Source organism: Malaya genurostris, chromosome 2, assembly GCF_030247185.1.
Source record: "Malaya genurostris strain Urasoe2022 chromosome 2, Malgen_1.1, whole genome shotgun sequence".
Classification (NCBI taxonomy): domain Eukaryota; kingdom Metazoa; phylum Arthropoda; class Insecta; order Diptera; family Culicidae; genus Malaya; species Malaya genurostris.
In genome coordinates this window covers 313,738,672-313,753,734 of record NC_080571.1, presented here as the reverse complement: position 1 = coordinate 313,753,734, position 15,063 = coordinate 313,738,672, and the positions used below count along the sequence as shown (strand labels likewise).

The 15,063-nt window shown below is 36.7% G+C and overlaps 2 protein-coding genes across 5 annotated transcripts; one reads left to right on the top strand and one right to left on the bottom strand.

Annotated features, from left to right (window-relative positions):
* Positions 1-1,118: 1,118 nt before the first annotated feature.
* On the top strand, positions 1,119-4,730 carry LOC131431146 (threonine--tRNA ligase 1, cytoplasmic). Of its 4 annotated transcripts, none has more exons than XM_058596679.1 (6): positions 1,119-1,297; positions 2,159-2,201; positions 2,275-2,657; positions 2,786-2,863; positions 2,927-4,367; positions 4,436-4,730. In XM_058596679.1, the coding sequence occupies exons 1-6, from the start codon at positions 1,271-1,273 to the stop codon at positions 4,579-4,581; spliced, it is 2,118 nt and encodes a 705-aa protein (XP_058452662.1). In that variant the 5' UTR covers positions 1,119-1,270; the 3' UTR covers positions 4,582-4,730. The 4 variants fall into 4 exon arrangements, with proteins under 4 accessions (XP_058452662.1, XP_058452661.1, XP_058452660.1 ...); XM_058596678.1 differs by lacking the exon at positions 1,119-1,297 and adding an exon at positions 1,556-1,683; XM_058596677.1 differs by lacking the exon at positions 1,119-1,297 and adding an exon at positions 1,594-1,874.
* Positions 4,731-9,691: 4,961 nt separating this feature from the next.
* LOC131427527 (uncharacterized) lies at positions 9,692-11,737 on the bottom strand. Its single transcript, XM_058590792.1, has 2 exons — positions 10,864-11,737; positions 9,692-10,804 (listed from the first exon to the last, which is right to left on the bottom strand). Exons 1-2 carry the CDS (start codon positions 11,686-11,688, stop codon positions 10,337-10,339), a joined length of 1,293 nt encoding a protein of 430 aa, XP_058446775.1. The 5' UTR covers positions 11,689-11,737; the 3' UTR covers positions 9,692-10,336.
* Positions 11,738-15,063: the final 3,326 nt, after the last annotated feature.

The window sequence follows — 15,063 nt, the reverse complement described above, 5'->3', positions numbered from 1 at the left end:
GGTTTGGCTCATATCAGTCAAGCTTATTTAACAATCCAATCAGCGTGATCACCAAGAGATAGCGTTATGGTGATTGTTTTGACATATCCCATGCATTCAGAAAAATTTTGGACGATTTTTTCCATTTACTTGAGTTTGAACGAAACCATACAAATATGGGTAAAAAAATGAGCATTCACGAGTTGTCATCAAACATATAATTTAAAATTGTCCTATGCACTTTAAAATCTCGAATGAAATTTTAAATTTTCAGTTCAGATACAGGTTTGATTTAGATCAGGGGTTCCCAAAGTGGTCGATATAGACCCCTTGGGGTCGATATCCTTTTTTGCGGGGGTCGACGTAAACGAAAACTGACTATGGGGATCGACGAGGTCTAGAAATCGATCCACTATTGTTTAATATAAGTTGTTATTTGAAATATTTATGCTAAAAAAGTTGTGTTTATTTGACCATCCGCAGAACTTTTCAAGTATTTTACATCAATATTAAAAAGTAAGAAATTTAATTTTCAAAGGAATTTGTGGGTGGGGGTCTGAAGACTAAGTTAATTTTATTAAAAGGGTCCATGACTCAAAATAGTTTGGGAACCCCTGATTTAGATGATAAAACATGAGTAAATGAACGAGTAAAACAACTTTGAATCTTAATTTATTAATTAAAACTAAAGAATTTCCCAAACATAAGAACAGTACCCAACCTAACTTCTTCGAATACGATTTCTTACGATTTCTCCATAAATATCAATCAAACATACCACGGAACGTTGCTGAATCATTTTTAATCGATTTTTTCACCAAATATTAACACGTTTTTGTATGTTAGTATTCGATTCATAGGAATAAATATAAAAACCCGGCTTTTTTCGAATCTTCAAGCAAAATCTGAAAACTATCACCATCGCTTAGTTCAAAGCATTTTTGAATCAAGGATGAGTCCCGTTTTAGTCGGATCAAATTTAATTTGGCAAAATGCAACTATACTTAGTTCAATGTATTGAGGAAATGGTAGAACGAAAAAAATTAAAATCAGCCTCTGGGGTCCCTCGGTTTTTCGACGTCAAACGAATATTATGAAAAATAGTAATATTGGCGATTGCGCACAATTAACCTTTTACTGTATTTGATTCCATCGTGGTTCGAAAACCCAATAAACATTTGCCGCAGTATCGTGAACACGGATAACATTCCGATGTAATACGAATCTGTTTGTGCAGAACGTTTTTCCTACATCATTGATAATCAAGTACAAGTAGATTCTTTTTAAAACCATGGGAAAGAACAATAAATCGAACAAGGTTTGTATCAAGTTAGTGTTCTAATAATGCTATATTATGCTGATAACTGTTCAACGCTATGTACATTATAATATTAAACCATTAAGTGGTAATGTTGAAATCTTCTACAAATTCTATACACCTAGACATAATCCCTCCCATATTTGATTGGTTAAATGCCTGTATGATGCAATTTGCATTGCATTTATACCAAACCAAAACACCCATGCAGCCAAAAGAACAACTCGCTCGGTTCGATATCACAATGCCCTGAGTTCAGCTCTGGTAGCCTAGACAGAAACTTCAGTGTGCTTTACGTTGCGGGTTCTTTTGGTATAATTGCTGTGAAAATGACTGACAACGTGCCCGTAGCCGAACTCGGAAAATTGGATTTAAACCAGCAAAAGGCATGATTTTGTACCATTTTAAGACCATTTCGTAAAATTGAATAGTATGTTCGAAAATGAGACTCTTGCCAGTGCTATCCGGGATTAAACACGTCGTTAATTTGAGATTAAATATCGGTAGTAGTTTGCTAATTCGTCAACCAATACAGCAACTGCAGCTAAAACAAACTCAACATACTTTTACTACTCTGGTTTGTGAATTTATTTGTAGGATGTTCGAAAGTCTAGAAAGTGTGTGAAAATATTGTTTTATGTTAACTGTGCTGATGCAAGGTGTCCTAATTCCATTAGAATAAGATTATTTTTGTCAAAATCATCATGAACTTCATCTTATTTCGAAATTTTATTCACAAAACTAAAAGCGATGGAGTAGTTTCCTCTAATTTTTACGTTGAGAAGCGATTGAAAATAACAAGCAAACATGCCTAAGCAAATAATAAATATGGATAACGTTATTTCCATTTACTGATTCCAGGCAAGCAAGATGAAGAAAGAGAAACAGAAAAATCAGGAGAAAGGTGAGTGATGCAACTGACGTCAATATTTCGTAGAGACTTCTATAAATCACGAGACACGTGTGCTTGATTGCAGGAAGCGGAGCGAGCTCTACAGCTCCAAGTGAGAAACCCCTTCCCAAGTTTATCGATGATCGCATCAAACTTTACGATGAGCTGAAAGCTCAGTACCTGGACGAATTGGCCAAAAAACCAAAGAATCCTATTAAAGTAATCTTGCCTGATGGTAAAGAAGTGAGTGGCATAAGCTGGGAAACTAGTCCCTACGATGTTGCCAAAGGCATCAGTCAAGGACTAGCAGACAATACGGTCATCGCTCGTGTGAATAACGAACTCTGGGATCTAGATCGCCCGTTGGAAAGTGACTGTAAGCTGCAGTTGCTGAAGTTCGATGATCCTGATGCACAGGCTGTATTTTGGCACAGCTCAGCCCATATTCTCGGTGAAGCGATGGAGAATGTAAGTTTTGAAGTATTCCTTAACTCTTGAATTTTCAAACCTATTTATAAAAACGACTATTTTACAAATATGTTTATATTTCATGGAACCTCCAACAAACCAACATTATAAGTTACCTTTTTTTACAGCAATACGGTGGTCATCTCTGTTATGGACCACCAATCGAAAACGGGTTCTATTATGATATGTTTCTAGAAGGTAGCGGAGTAAGTGTCACAATAAATTCATTTCTTGATCGAATATTCTAAAATTTGCTATTATCCTCACAGATTTCCAATCAAGACTACGGGGTGCTGGAGAGTGAAGTTAAGAAGATTGTCAAAGAGAAGCAACCATTCGAGCGCTTGGAGATGAAAAAATCAGATTTATTGAAAATGTTCGAGTACAACCAGTTCAAACTTCGCATTTTGAATGAAAAGGTTACAACGGATACAACCACTGTTTATCGATGTGGCCCGTTAATTGATTTATGCCGGGGGCCACATGTTCGCCACACAGGAAAAGTTAAGGCCCTGAAGGTCGTTAAGAATTCCTCCACTTACTGGGAAGGTAAAGCCGATGCAGAAACTTTACAGCGAATTTACGGTATCTCATTCCCTGATCCGAAGCAATTAAAAGAATGGGAAAAAATTCAGGAAGAAGCTGCTAAACGAGATCATCGAAAGTTGGGCAAGGAACAAGAATTATTCTTCTTTCACGAGTTGTCCCCTGGATCTTGCTTTTTCCAGCCAAAAGGGGCTCATATTTACAATACGTTGATGAATTTCATTCGTTCTGAATACCGCAAGCGTGGCTTCCAGGAAGTAATCTCGCCCAATATTTATAACGCAAAGCTGTGGCAAACCTCAGGTCACTGGCAACATTACGCTGAAAATATGTTCTCATTCGAAAGTGAGAAGGAGACTTTTGCATTAAAACCCATGAACTGTCCTGGGCACTGTTTGATTTTTGATCACCGCAATCGATCCTGGCGAGAGCTGCCGCTACGCATGGCTGATTTTGGTGTTTTGCATCGGAATGAACTGTCCGGCGCATTGACTGGTTTGACGCGTGTACGTCGTTTCCAACAGGATGACGCTCATATTTTCTGTATGCCGGAGCAAATTCGCGAAGAGATCACTGGATGTTTGGACTTTTTACGCTACGTATACGGGGTTTTCGGATTTTCTTTCAACTTAGTGTTGTCAACACGCCCTGAAAAATATCTAGGCGATATTGAAGTTTGGAACGAGGCAGAGAAGGCTCTAGCAGAATCGTTGGATAAGTTTGGGCAACCTTGGAAAGAAAATCCTGGTGATGGTGCTTTCTATGGTCCAAAAATCGACATAACAATTATGGATGCGCTGAAGCGTAATCACCAGTGCGCCACCATCCAGCTGGATTTCCAACTGCCTATTCGATTCAATCTGAACTACGTTGACGATACAGGCGAAAGGAAACGTCCGGTTATCATTCATCGAGCTGTTCTTGGTTCGGTTGAACGTATGATCGCTATCCTTACTGAGAACTATGCTGGAAAGTGGCCGTTCTGGTTATCTCCGAGACAAATTATGGTAGTACCGGTCGGTCCCCAGTATGACGAATATGCCGAAAAAGTTCGTGAGCGGCTGTACAATACTGGTTTTATGGCTGAAGCTGATTTGGATGCCGGAGATACTATGAACAAAAAGATTCGTAACGCACAGCTGTCGCAGTACAATTTCATACTTGGTAAGATGGATTTTCGGTGGGAACCAATTGAAAGATAGAAAAAATATCGTTTTATTTTCTCTCTATAGTTGTTGGTGAGAAGGAGCGCAGCTCAGAAACTGTTAATGTGCGCACTCGTGACAACAAAGTTCATGGCGAAATTTCAGTCGATGAGCTGATTGGCAAGCTGCGCCGGTTAGCGGATGAGTATTGTCTCGAAGAGGATAAGTTTTAAATGGGAAAAAATGTTCGTCCAGTGCATTTAGTTCAGTTCACTGCAGAGTTAGTTGAATTCTTTGAGTTAATTTCTAAACTGCGGCGTAATTTATTCAAAATTTGCTTGACACATAGCGTTTTCAAAAATAAAGTATTCAATAATAAAAAGTATTTTGTTTTTGTTGATCCTTGGAAATCCTATTGGAACTAACATTGAAATGTTACTTGTTTGTAAATACACTCACCCAATTTACTGCAACAGTATGTTCAGAATGCTAACGGCAAGAAGAATCAAAAATTATGGTGATGAACTGAATTCGTCCGCGTCCCTTATTGCAGTGTTGCGCTAAATTATTCCGCGTAGTTTCATTTCATACGTTTCAACTTAAATTAAAACCAAATATATTATATATCAATATGAATAATTTTAACGAATTCAATACAAATCGAAAAAGACATCATAGTAACACCATCTCGTGACGGAAAAGGCTATTAGTTCAGTCATGTTTAATGGTTTGCATTTAGCGTGCAACCAGAAGTGCAATGACAAAAACAATTGAGCATGATGCCTACATAGAGGTGTGAACATTTTCATATTTAAATGTTTTTTCTGACAAATTATATATCGCCTATAAATAATGTAGAATGACGCTCTTTTAGACCTATCGTCTTCACTTTTAACAGTTATGAAATAGTATTTAACTTTGCTCATAAATGTTATGAATAGTGCTAAAAAGACGAAACCTATAGGCTGTGAAGGCAATGTTTGGCAGATCACTTCTGATATATAGAACAAAATTAAAATGAAATGAACGGTGTATTACAAGTTACTTTGATTGCGATATGTTTTTCATTGCGTTTATGACATTGAACTTTAATTAGCTGCACATTATCTCAGGGAAAGTTAGAATGTGAAAGAAAATTGTCATTTTTTTTAAATTGTCTATGAATTAAAAGTGCATATACTAAGCGATCTGCTCCTTGCTGTGATTACGGTTTATTCATATACTAAAAAATTTTGTTTGGAAGCATTTATTTATTTATTTAACAACCTGATAATGTATTTTTATATCACCGTAACCGTAATTTTTCAAATCAAAAAATTGTAGTACAGAATTCGGAAATGTTGGTAAAATTCTGGAACTAACATTAAGATTAATTTGTTTAGTTCTGTGTGCACATTTCACACATATTTATATAAATGGGGATTTTTAAAAAAAACAAAATGTTCTCATCCAAGTATCAGATTGCGATTCTAAACCGTATTAACAGCTTATTTTTTCGTGCAGTGTATATCGAGAAATATTCCATACATTTGGAGTTGTTTGGTTCAGTGCACTGATTGGGAAAACTGTCATATGTGTGTTAAAAAATTTGTAGTGTATTAGTAACCTTTTTTTGCCATAGTACTTTACTGTGATGTCTCTCGTGAATAGCTAGAGTGATCCATATTGATACATAATATATTTGGCTTTACACAGCTTTTTTTTAAAAAAAAGTGTACTAGTTTGGATGTCTGTTCTCTGTGGTTGAAGGGTAAAAAAATGAAAAGGTTTATTTCCTCATTCCACTAAAATTTTTCGAGTTCCTTTTGATTGTCATATGAACTGGGCAAATTTTTAGCTCGAACATTATATTTATTTCAGTAGAAAAAAAAGAAAACTTCATAACGATCCGACGTTTGTGGAAAAAAAGGAAAACCGATACAAAAGCTCATTCCTCAAGAATTTTAATGAAAGCATGCTATTAAATAGCTAGAACGATTTGTATTTAGTTTTGCTGAGACGTAGAGGCGATATAACCTTGTTTTAGGTTTTCATTAGTATCTATCTAGAAACACAGATTAGAAAAAAGACTGAATAATATAATTACGAAATGAAAATCTGTGAAAAATTATCGCAGAGACGGGACTCGAACTCATAGCTTTCACTTATTCAGGAAATCATTTTTGCCAATTCATCAACCCCGCATGTAAAACACACGAAGAAACCGAACATGTTCAGCTGTACCCAGGTACCTCGCTTAGAAGATACCTTAGAAGCTTAGAAGCACTCCTCTATCTGAGAGTAAGCAGTGTTCAAAAAGTGAATTTTAAAAGTAAATACTTAGGTCCTTGATACCGTTGTCACTTCCACTTTCACTTTCATTTCACTCACATATCACTTCACTTGATCTTACCTATTATCAATATCACACATAGTGATGTGATCACTGTAGTAAAAAAATCGTTTTTTCATCAAAATATTGGTACGTGATGTTCTCTGAAACGAGTTCCGTTATAAAGTCCTACATTCACTTCATTTTCATCGTGTAGTGTTACCGATAATAAAGACCAAAATCACCCTTTTGGATATGTCATCGATTCTTGTTCATCTTTCGTAATAGGGTAACGCCAACTACATTCATCCCAGTTCCAACAGTTGTTGTTGTTGTATGTGTTTGCAATTGGCCCGAGGATCTCACGACGTAAAATACACTGGTGGCGTGATAAGACAGTTTTGGTTGTGTTGGTAATTTTCTCACGAAATTAAGTATGGCGCGCCGGGATTCAAGCATGTAAACATAAACAAACGACCATTTCAGATCGGGATTTCACTTCTAAGTTACTCCAGTTGTCGCGCAGCCTGGCGAATCTTTGGCACTAATTGAATATCGGAACATTTTTTCTTAAAGGGCTTGCAAGGTAACGTCGAAATATAGAAAATTTTACACACATTCGATTCTGTTCATTTCGTTGGAGGAAGGATTTGGCGGATCGCACTGTGGTTACAGTTATTATAGATAATGGAGTGATTGTGCTGTGGGTGGCATTTCAAATGCAGGTGATGAAAACGATTGAAACATCCGGGAACAAAACACCGCATTTCGCTGTCAATATTTTCGCAAACAGAACCAACTCTAAATATTTTCATAAAAGCAACTCCCGGAACGTCATTTATTTATGTTTTTTCTTCTTCACGTCTCTCTGTTATTCCAAAATAAAATGACAACCGCACTAACACATAGAAAAACGTGATCACCAGGGTATTTTACATCGTGCAAGGATCTTGCCTCATAAACGCCAGTAACAAGTTCCAACAGTCATCTCATATACGAAAACCATTAAGCAGCCCTTACACGTGACAATATTATTGTCAATACAAGGAGTATTGACAATACTTTTGATCGTGTAAAGGAAACTTCATTGGATTGACGAAAATATTGTCAAAAAATCAAAACTGCTCATCAATCCGACAATACTTTCTCTCCAGAGAAGAAACTGTCAAATATGTGCAATGAACTCTTCTCTCAATGTTTCAATGTTCAGTTGCAATATTTGAAGCTTCAAACGCTTGATTTGTTCCAAAAATGCGGACTCAAGTTACCAAGTCAATTGGATTGACGGTATTGACAATACTTTGGATTGACAATAATATTGTCTCGTGTAAGGGCTGCTTTAGAGTGTGGTGCATTCGTTTCGAGTTTTTGCGACGCTACAACAGTACACTGATACAAATTTGCACGATCGATTCATATGTAAACACCACTTCAATTTAATATGCTTTTCCATATCAATACATAAACCAAAGCGATTTGTTTCAAGATTGCATGTGCAAATTCACTAAGATAAGGAGCTGTCCATAAAAGACGTCACGCCACAAGGGGGAGGGGGTGTTTCATAAAACGTGACCTTTTGTGACAGGATGAAGGGGGGAGGTTTTTGGGATGTGACGTCCAATATTTTCAATGAGCGCATTTTTGAAATACCTAATTATATTACTGCTTTGCCCTATTTCCTGAAAAAAATCTCCACAAAATGTAAAAGTTTCTTCTTGTTGATGTAAAAGCTTCTTCTTGTAAATTCGGAAACGAATGATGCAGGAAATTATTTCTGTTGAGATCAGCAAAAGTGCACGGAGGAGCGAGTAAATTAGCGAAATTAAAAATTTTTGCCTAATATGAGTGAAAAGAAACAGATGCCTTTAAACGGTTTAACTTCAGTTATGCACTGACAATTTTTTCAGTAATTTGATTTTCTAGCATTGATAATAGTATATCATAAAATTTTCTCTTATCTGATTCTGATGCAGTTTATTCAATTGTACTCCATTTGAAAAAGGGCGGGAGATCAACGATTTCAGACGTAGATCATGTCATGTCTTATCTTGATCATATGTGATTTTCCTCCACCAACATCAAAGCTTATCGAATCATCCAATGATTGAACTTACATAAATCAAGAATCATTTTAGCTCAAAATCACTACCCATTGTGTGACGGAAGATCAGTACCGATATTGATCGATTTGATTTAAAATTCACTGATCAACTGATCTTGAAAAGATTCATCGGCAGTGATCTCGTTTTGATGAGGTTTTGGTCTTTATTTTCTCAGCCCTGTATGCTACACTAAGGAAATATTATTCTTTACCTAAAACAATAATATATCTGTGTACCCCTAGGAGGAATAAAACAGATGATTTGAATGTTTCATCAATTCCAACCAAATACTTTTATTAATTTATATAATTGATATTAATAAAATAATTCCGATGATTTTGTAGTTTTAGGGATATTTTTTAATCTAATGACTCGATTTTTTCTTCATTTTTGTATGGTTTGTCATACATATTGAGAATGTATTGAGATGCATTTTTCTTATTTTGAATTCGTGACATGTGACATAGGGGGGGTGGGGGGTCTTTGCTTCTGTGACAATTTGTGACAAAGGGGGGGGTGGGGAGTCAAAAATTGTCAAAAAAAGCGTGACGTCTTTTATGGACAGCCCCTAAGCGAGATTAGATTATTTTTCATTTAGCTTTGATATGTTGTTCCTTTGGACTTGATGTGTTTTGCTATTGAATCGAACTACATGTGTTAAACACTTCATTTTCTAGTGGGAATGAGTTCAGCACAAATGTATGTGCAAAACACTGTACATGTCATATGTATGTCAACTCTGTTTCAATTGAAATGTGTGTGGAAACCATGTGACATTCACATGAAATGCATATAGAATCTAGAAGTAACGATATATCTGATCGTTTTTAAGTGCATTTCATATAAACGTAATATGATTTCCACTAAATATCAACAGTTTTTACACTCATTTTATGAGTTAAGTGTTTATTTTTATGAATTTCATGTGTTCTACAAGCAGTGATAGATCGAATGCTTTGCACGTGATGCTAGCGTGCAAATTATTTTCAGTATAGTATCGAACAAGTTTTGAGCTATTTTTTCTGCGGTATTGTTTTTTAGGGATTTTATCACAATTTGTTGTTTGAAAGTCTAAAAATCGGCAAAATATGGCGACTGTACGAATGAAATTATATAAAGTCTATTCCGCTTTAAATAAAATATTTCCCAGTTCCAAGGAAACGCCGACGTGGTACAATGACTAATTAGATTGCAAGTGTCTCGTCAAATTTCGAAATTTGACGAGACACTTGCCACTTTTCAAACTCCTAAGTTGCTGTAGCTTCAATCGACGTCATCTCAAGTGAGGTGGCATAAATTGGAATAAGAGCTTCGGCAGAAAGGTTAGCTTTACCCAGATATAATTGAAGCTTTTCAAAGTGTTCCTGATCTTGTTTGGCATTTTATTATGTCAAACTCAAGAATCGGTTTCAAGTACAATTTATTCATATTTTATATTGTAATTTTTCAGATTTTCAAAACTTCTAATGCATTCGATCCAATGCTCCCACACTAAAAAGATAGGACAAACAGCGACCTTATTGAAAGACGTGTATGGATAGTACCCCAATTTATGAATTTACAATGTAATAAATCTTACAAATACCCTAACCTCACGAGATCCTTAATCATTCCCCGTGTTCTTTCTCTATAAATCGCATCAGCTTTCGTGGTACTACTAAATTCAATTTCCTCTACCGTTGAATCGTTGTCACTTTGATGTGCTTGTTGTGCCATTTCCATGTGCTTATCAATATCGGGAAGTTCCTCATCTGGCGTGCAAATCACTGGAAGCATCAGGAAACTGATTAATAGCGCGAAGCGACCGAATCTTTTCAATTGAGCTTCGAAAGCCGATCGCGGGAACAGCTGCTCTGGATCTCCACCCAACAATTTTAAATAATCACTGAGTGATTTGTAGTAGTTTTGAAGCAGTTGGTCATAATGATTAGCTCGCAATTCTTCATCGGTGCAGATGAAAATAAAGTACACCAAATCCAACACGGGTGAAACATAACGGCATAGCTGCCAGTCGAACATGGAGATATCTGATGGTGTCAGATTCTGAAAATATGTAAATTATTTATAAAATCTCGTTTATTGAATTAAACCAAGAAACCTACATTATCTCGATAGCAAAACATCGTGTTGTTAATCCAACAGTCTCCGTGTCCTAAAACGGCATAGGGTTCTGCTTCGCTTCCGTCAGTATCCGTTCTGTACAAATCGGTAACAACACCACGAATCGGTTGCATTTTCGCTTTACTCTGTTCGTCGTCCTCGTCGAGAGTTGATATCGCACGCTCACAGATACCGTTCATCATTTTCGCCATGGCTTGTCTCGGTTCGTGCTGGATCAGAAGACCAAGCGGGTCCAAGAGCAGTTTGAATGGCTCGAACAAATCTGGTTTCTGATCTTTGAGTGCGAATGAAATCGCATGAAGTTTTCCTAGCTCAGTCACCAATAATCGAGTATGCTCATAGTCCACAGGTTTAGACTTATTCCACATTCGGAACTGTTTTTCTCGTAAATCTTCCATGATTATGACACCCTCGAGCTTCTGAACATCGCAATAAGCATAATAACTTTTAGGAAAACTCCAGAATCCTTTGGGATCACGGTCAGTAATACCTTTTTCAATTTGGAATTTTCGCAACATTGGTAATATTTCAGTGTAAGCTTCAACTTCCCGTTGGAAGAGTCTAATCGTGTACATCTTCCGGGCTTCGTTGCGCGGTAGTGTCTTGCACACGACAACCAGATCGGCATGGTTCTTCTCACGAACGATCACTTTGAAGAGATCCCCCATAAACCCATCTCCCTCCTTGGAAGCATTTTCGAACTCGAACCGATATAGTCCTTCCGTGAAACCCGTCTCCGCTGCTACTTGCTTCAGTCCATTCTGAATGTACTGAGGTAACTTCGTGAAAACAGATTCGTCAGTCATCTTGCGGTAGATCCTTTCCGAGGTGTAGAACACTAACGACAGTCAGACACTCAGTAGGTGCTTCGTATTTTTATAATTGCAATCAACCATGTACTCGGTTCTGTTTCAAACCTGATAAACCGGTGTATTTGATTAGATAATTATACCAGATGGACGAACTCATCCATGCACCCGATTAAACACCACCTGGTTATAAGTTTGAAAAATATTCTTTAATCATTTTTCGATTTATTCCGAGTACTGTTCCAACAGATAAGAAGAGTGCTTTAAGAAGGCTTCTTAAAGAAGCTGAAAATCGTTTTTTCGGATTGTGATACGTTATCTCAGATGATGTTGTACCAGATCTTGTTAGCTAAATCGAACCTTGCATGGTCAGATTCGGAAAAGGGGGCGGTTTCGGTAAATGTGACCGTTAATAGTAATCAAGTGTAAGGTTATTACTTTCTTCTTCCTCCTTCTGGTTGGCGTCACCACAATCGAGATGATGTTGATTGATTGCACAGCAGCTTAGACTATATTGCCAGTTAATTGCAATGGACTTTCTTTTCACTGGACTATGTACCATAAAAAAAACCTCGCTGTATTACAACATCCTGTATACAAAGTACGGATAAAAATTCTTCTTTGAAAATACTCGGAAATTCACCGCATTAACGCGATAGAACTCGGGATTGAAAAACAATTCGTAATAAACATCATGCATGCATTTGAAAAATGGATCAATTTGTTTAATCAGCATCTGTTTTTCGGCTTCACGGGAGAATTCCAAAGGGAAAGACAACAATGTTGCGTGTTCTATTTGATCCAATATTATAATCAAATGAAATGTGTTATTTAATGGGATGGTTTAAAAAGGTAAATAATTTATCCTTTTCATTCGTTCTTGTCGGTGCAGTTCACTGAGCGGGAAAATTTTGTCAGTGCCCCATGAGAACCTAGGAATTTCGATCGCTTCAGAATTCAGTTCCAGAATCATGATCCAGAATTCAGTCCCAGAATTTAAGTCCGGAATTCATTTCCAGAAGTCAGAACTCAGTTCCATATCCAAATCTCACTTCCAGTCTCTAGGTCAGAATTTAATTCTAGGATCCCGGAATGCGTATGCGAGTTAAATTAAACTATTCTTCTTTTTTAAACCAGTAAACTTATCCCAAAAAACTAATTACGTTTTTTGTTTTCTTCCGATGAAATAGACAAATCGATATTTCGTTGATTCGTTCGTACGGCAGAAGTCGTTTGTTCTGTACTTTTAAGTTGCCAAAAGTTCCACGCATGCTCTTAAGGACTATTCACACATTTCAGTTCTGTGACGGTTCAGTGAAAGTGCCTTCAGTGCGCCGTCAGTATTCTTTTTTATCGGAACCCTTCCCTTCCGTTTCCGTGCTGTTTCCGTTCCGGCACAGCCAATGGAATGACATACCGACTTCAGTGAAAATAAATAATATCGGTGACGACGAATTTGAGTTTGCCGGACGGACGCTACTCTGACGGCGAGTTGCACTGAAACGGCACGGTGCAGGATAGGTGTAAATGCGCGCATAGAAAACGAATGAAATAATATCAGTATCCGCGCACGGTGTCGTGCCGGCACTGAACAGGACCGGATATGTGTGAATAGTCCTTTAAATATTGTCAAAAAATCAAAACTGCTCATCAATCCTACAATACTTTCTCTCCATAGAGGAAACAGTTAAATATGTACAAAGACCTTTTCTCTCAATGTTTCAATATTCAGTTGCAATATTTTAAACTCCAAAAGCTTGATTTTTTCGAAAAACGCGGACTCAAGTTACCAATCCAATTAGATTGACGGTATCGACAATACTTTGGATTGACAATAATATTGTCACGTGTAAGGGCCGCTAATGAATGTGTAAGGTGCAGTAATGACGAGTTTTCCATGCAAATTGGGAATATCATTACTTGGTGATCATTAAAAATGACATTAATAATTCTCGTGTAAGGGCCACTTATCGCTTCGCACTTATGATATTTGTCAAATACTAATATGTGGCGAATATAATTATTTTCTTAGATAACTTGTTCAGGTGATGAGGTCACTGCAGCGATTTTCCATCAATTTCATCTTTTTTTCATTCTTATGCACTTTCACCAAACACTGCGGCCACCGAGATAACTGAATTAGTTTTAGTTAAACTAACGGAAATTCTTCAGTTAATTGAAACTAATACAGTTCTATTTATTGTTTCAGATGGAATAATACTCCAAATACATGATTGGTGAGATAACTAAGTGCTCATAAGTTCCTATCACGTGTCTCCCTGTGTGTGTTCCTGATGACATTTGATCATTAGAATGGCGTCGACTGTGTGCTTTCACCATCTACGCAGAATGAGAGGATATGAATTGATCTGTATGTAAAAACTCAACTGCGAAAATTATTAAAACTCCTTCAAATTGGTCAAGAATTTCGGTTTGACGTCCTATTGATGGAGTGTATTTAAACCATTTAATGTGGTTTTAAATTTGCGTTACTTCTTTCAGACTTTTTATCAACTTCATAAAAACCGTCTGTAACTGTTCTCGCAATATTCATAGATTAGTATTTTCCATCTCATCCTTAAGGATTTCGACGTATAAAACAGCCTCCTGCTATGACCTCATGAAACTATGGCTAGCATCATTCTGCAAAAACCAAAACAATGAAAAAGAATGGCTAACAAAAAAGTGGATAATACAAACTACTTGGTTATTCAGTACCCTTTACCGCGATTCCCCGCAAATTATCGATCAGAATATCATCACTACGGTAAGGAAATTAAGATTTAACTCGATTTAAAATACTCGAATGTTTGTTTACCATACTCTGAGCGCTCTGATTGCCCACCAAATGCCCCAGATGTTGGCTACGATAGCACTTGCTAGAGCGCCCTATCCTTGCCACCGGGCTGTATAAAACAGTTTACTCTTATGAGTAAGGGCAACTGCTTGGGCATAAATAATTGTTCTATAGCGAGCATTATTTTTGTCATTTTTAATGATGAGTAATGATGTATTTCAAATTTGATAGAAATCTCGTCATTACTGCACCATTACACGTTCATTAAAATGTTTTTATTTTTAGGTAATGACATTTTTAATGACTCGTGTAAGGGTAATTTATAGTCAAAAAATGACAAAAAATAATGCTCGTGTAAGGGCCGCTATTATAATTAGTGTTTTATGATAGACCGGAAAATATTCAGATGTGTGCAATATCACACTAAGCTCCAATAGCAGCCCTTACACGAGCATTATTTTTGTCAATTTTAATGATGACTAAGTAATGATGTATTTTAAATTTGATAAGCGACCCTTACACGAGTCATTAAAAATGTCATTACTAAAAAATAATATCATTTTAATGAACGTGTA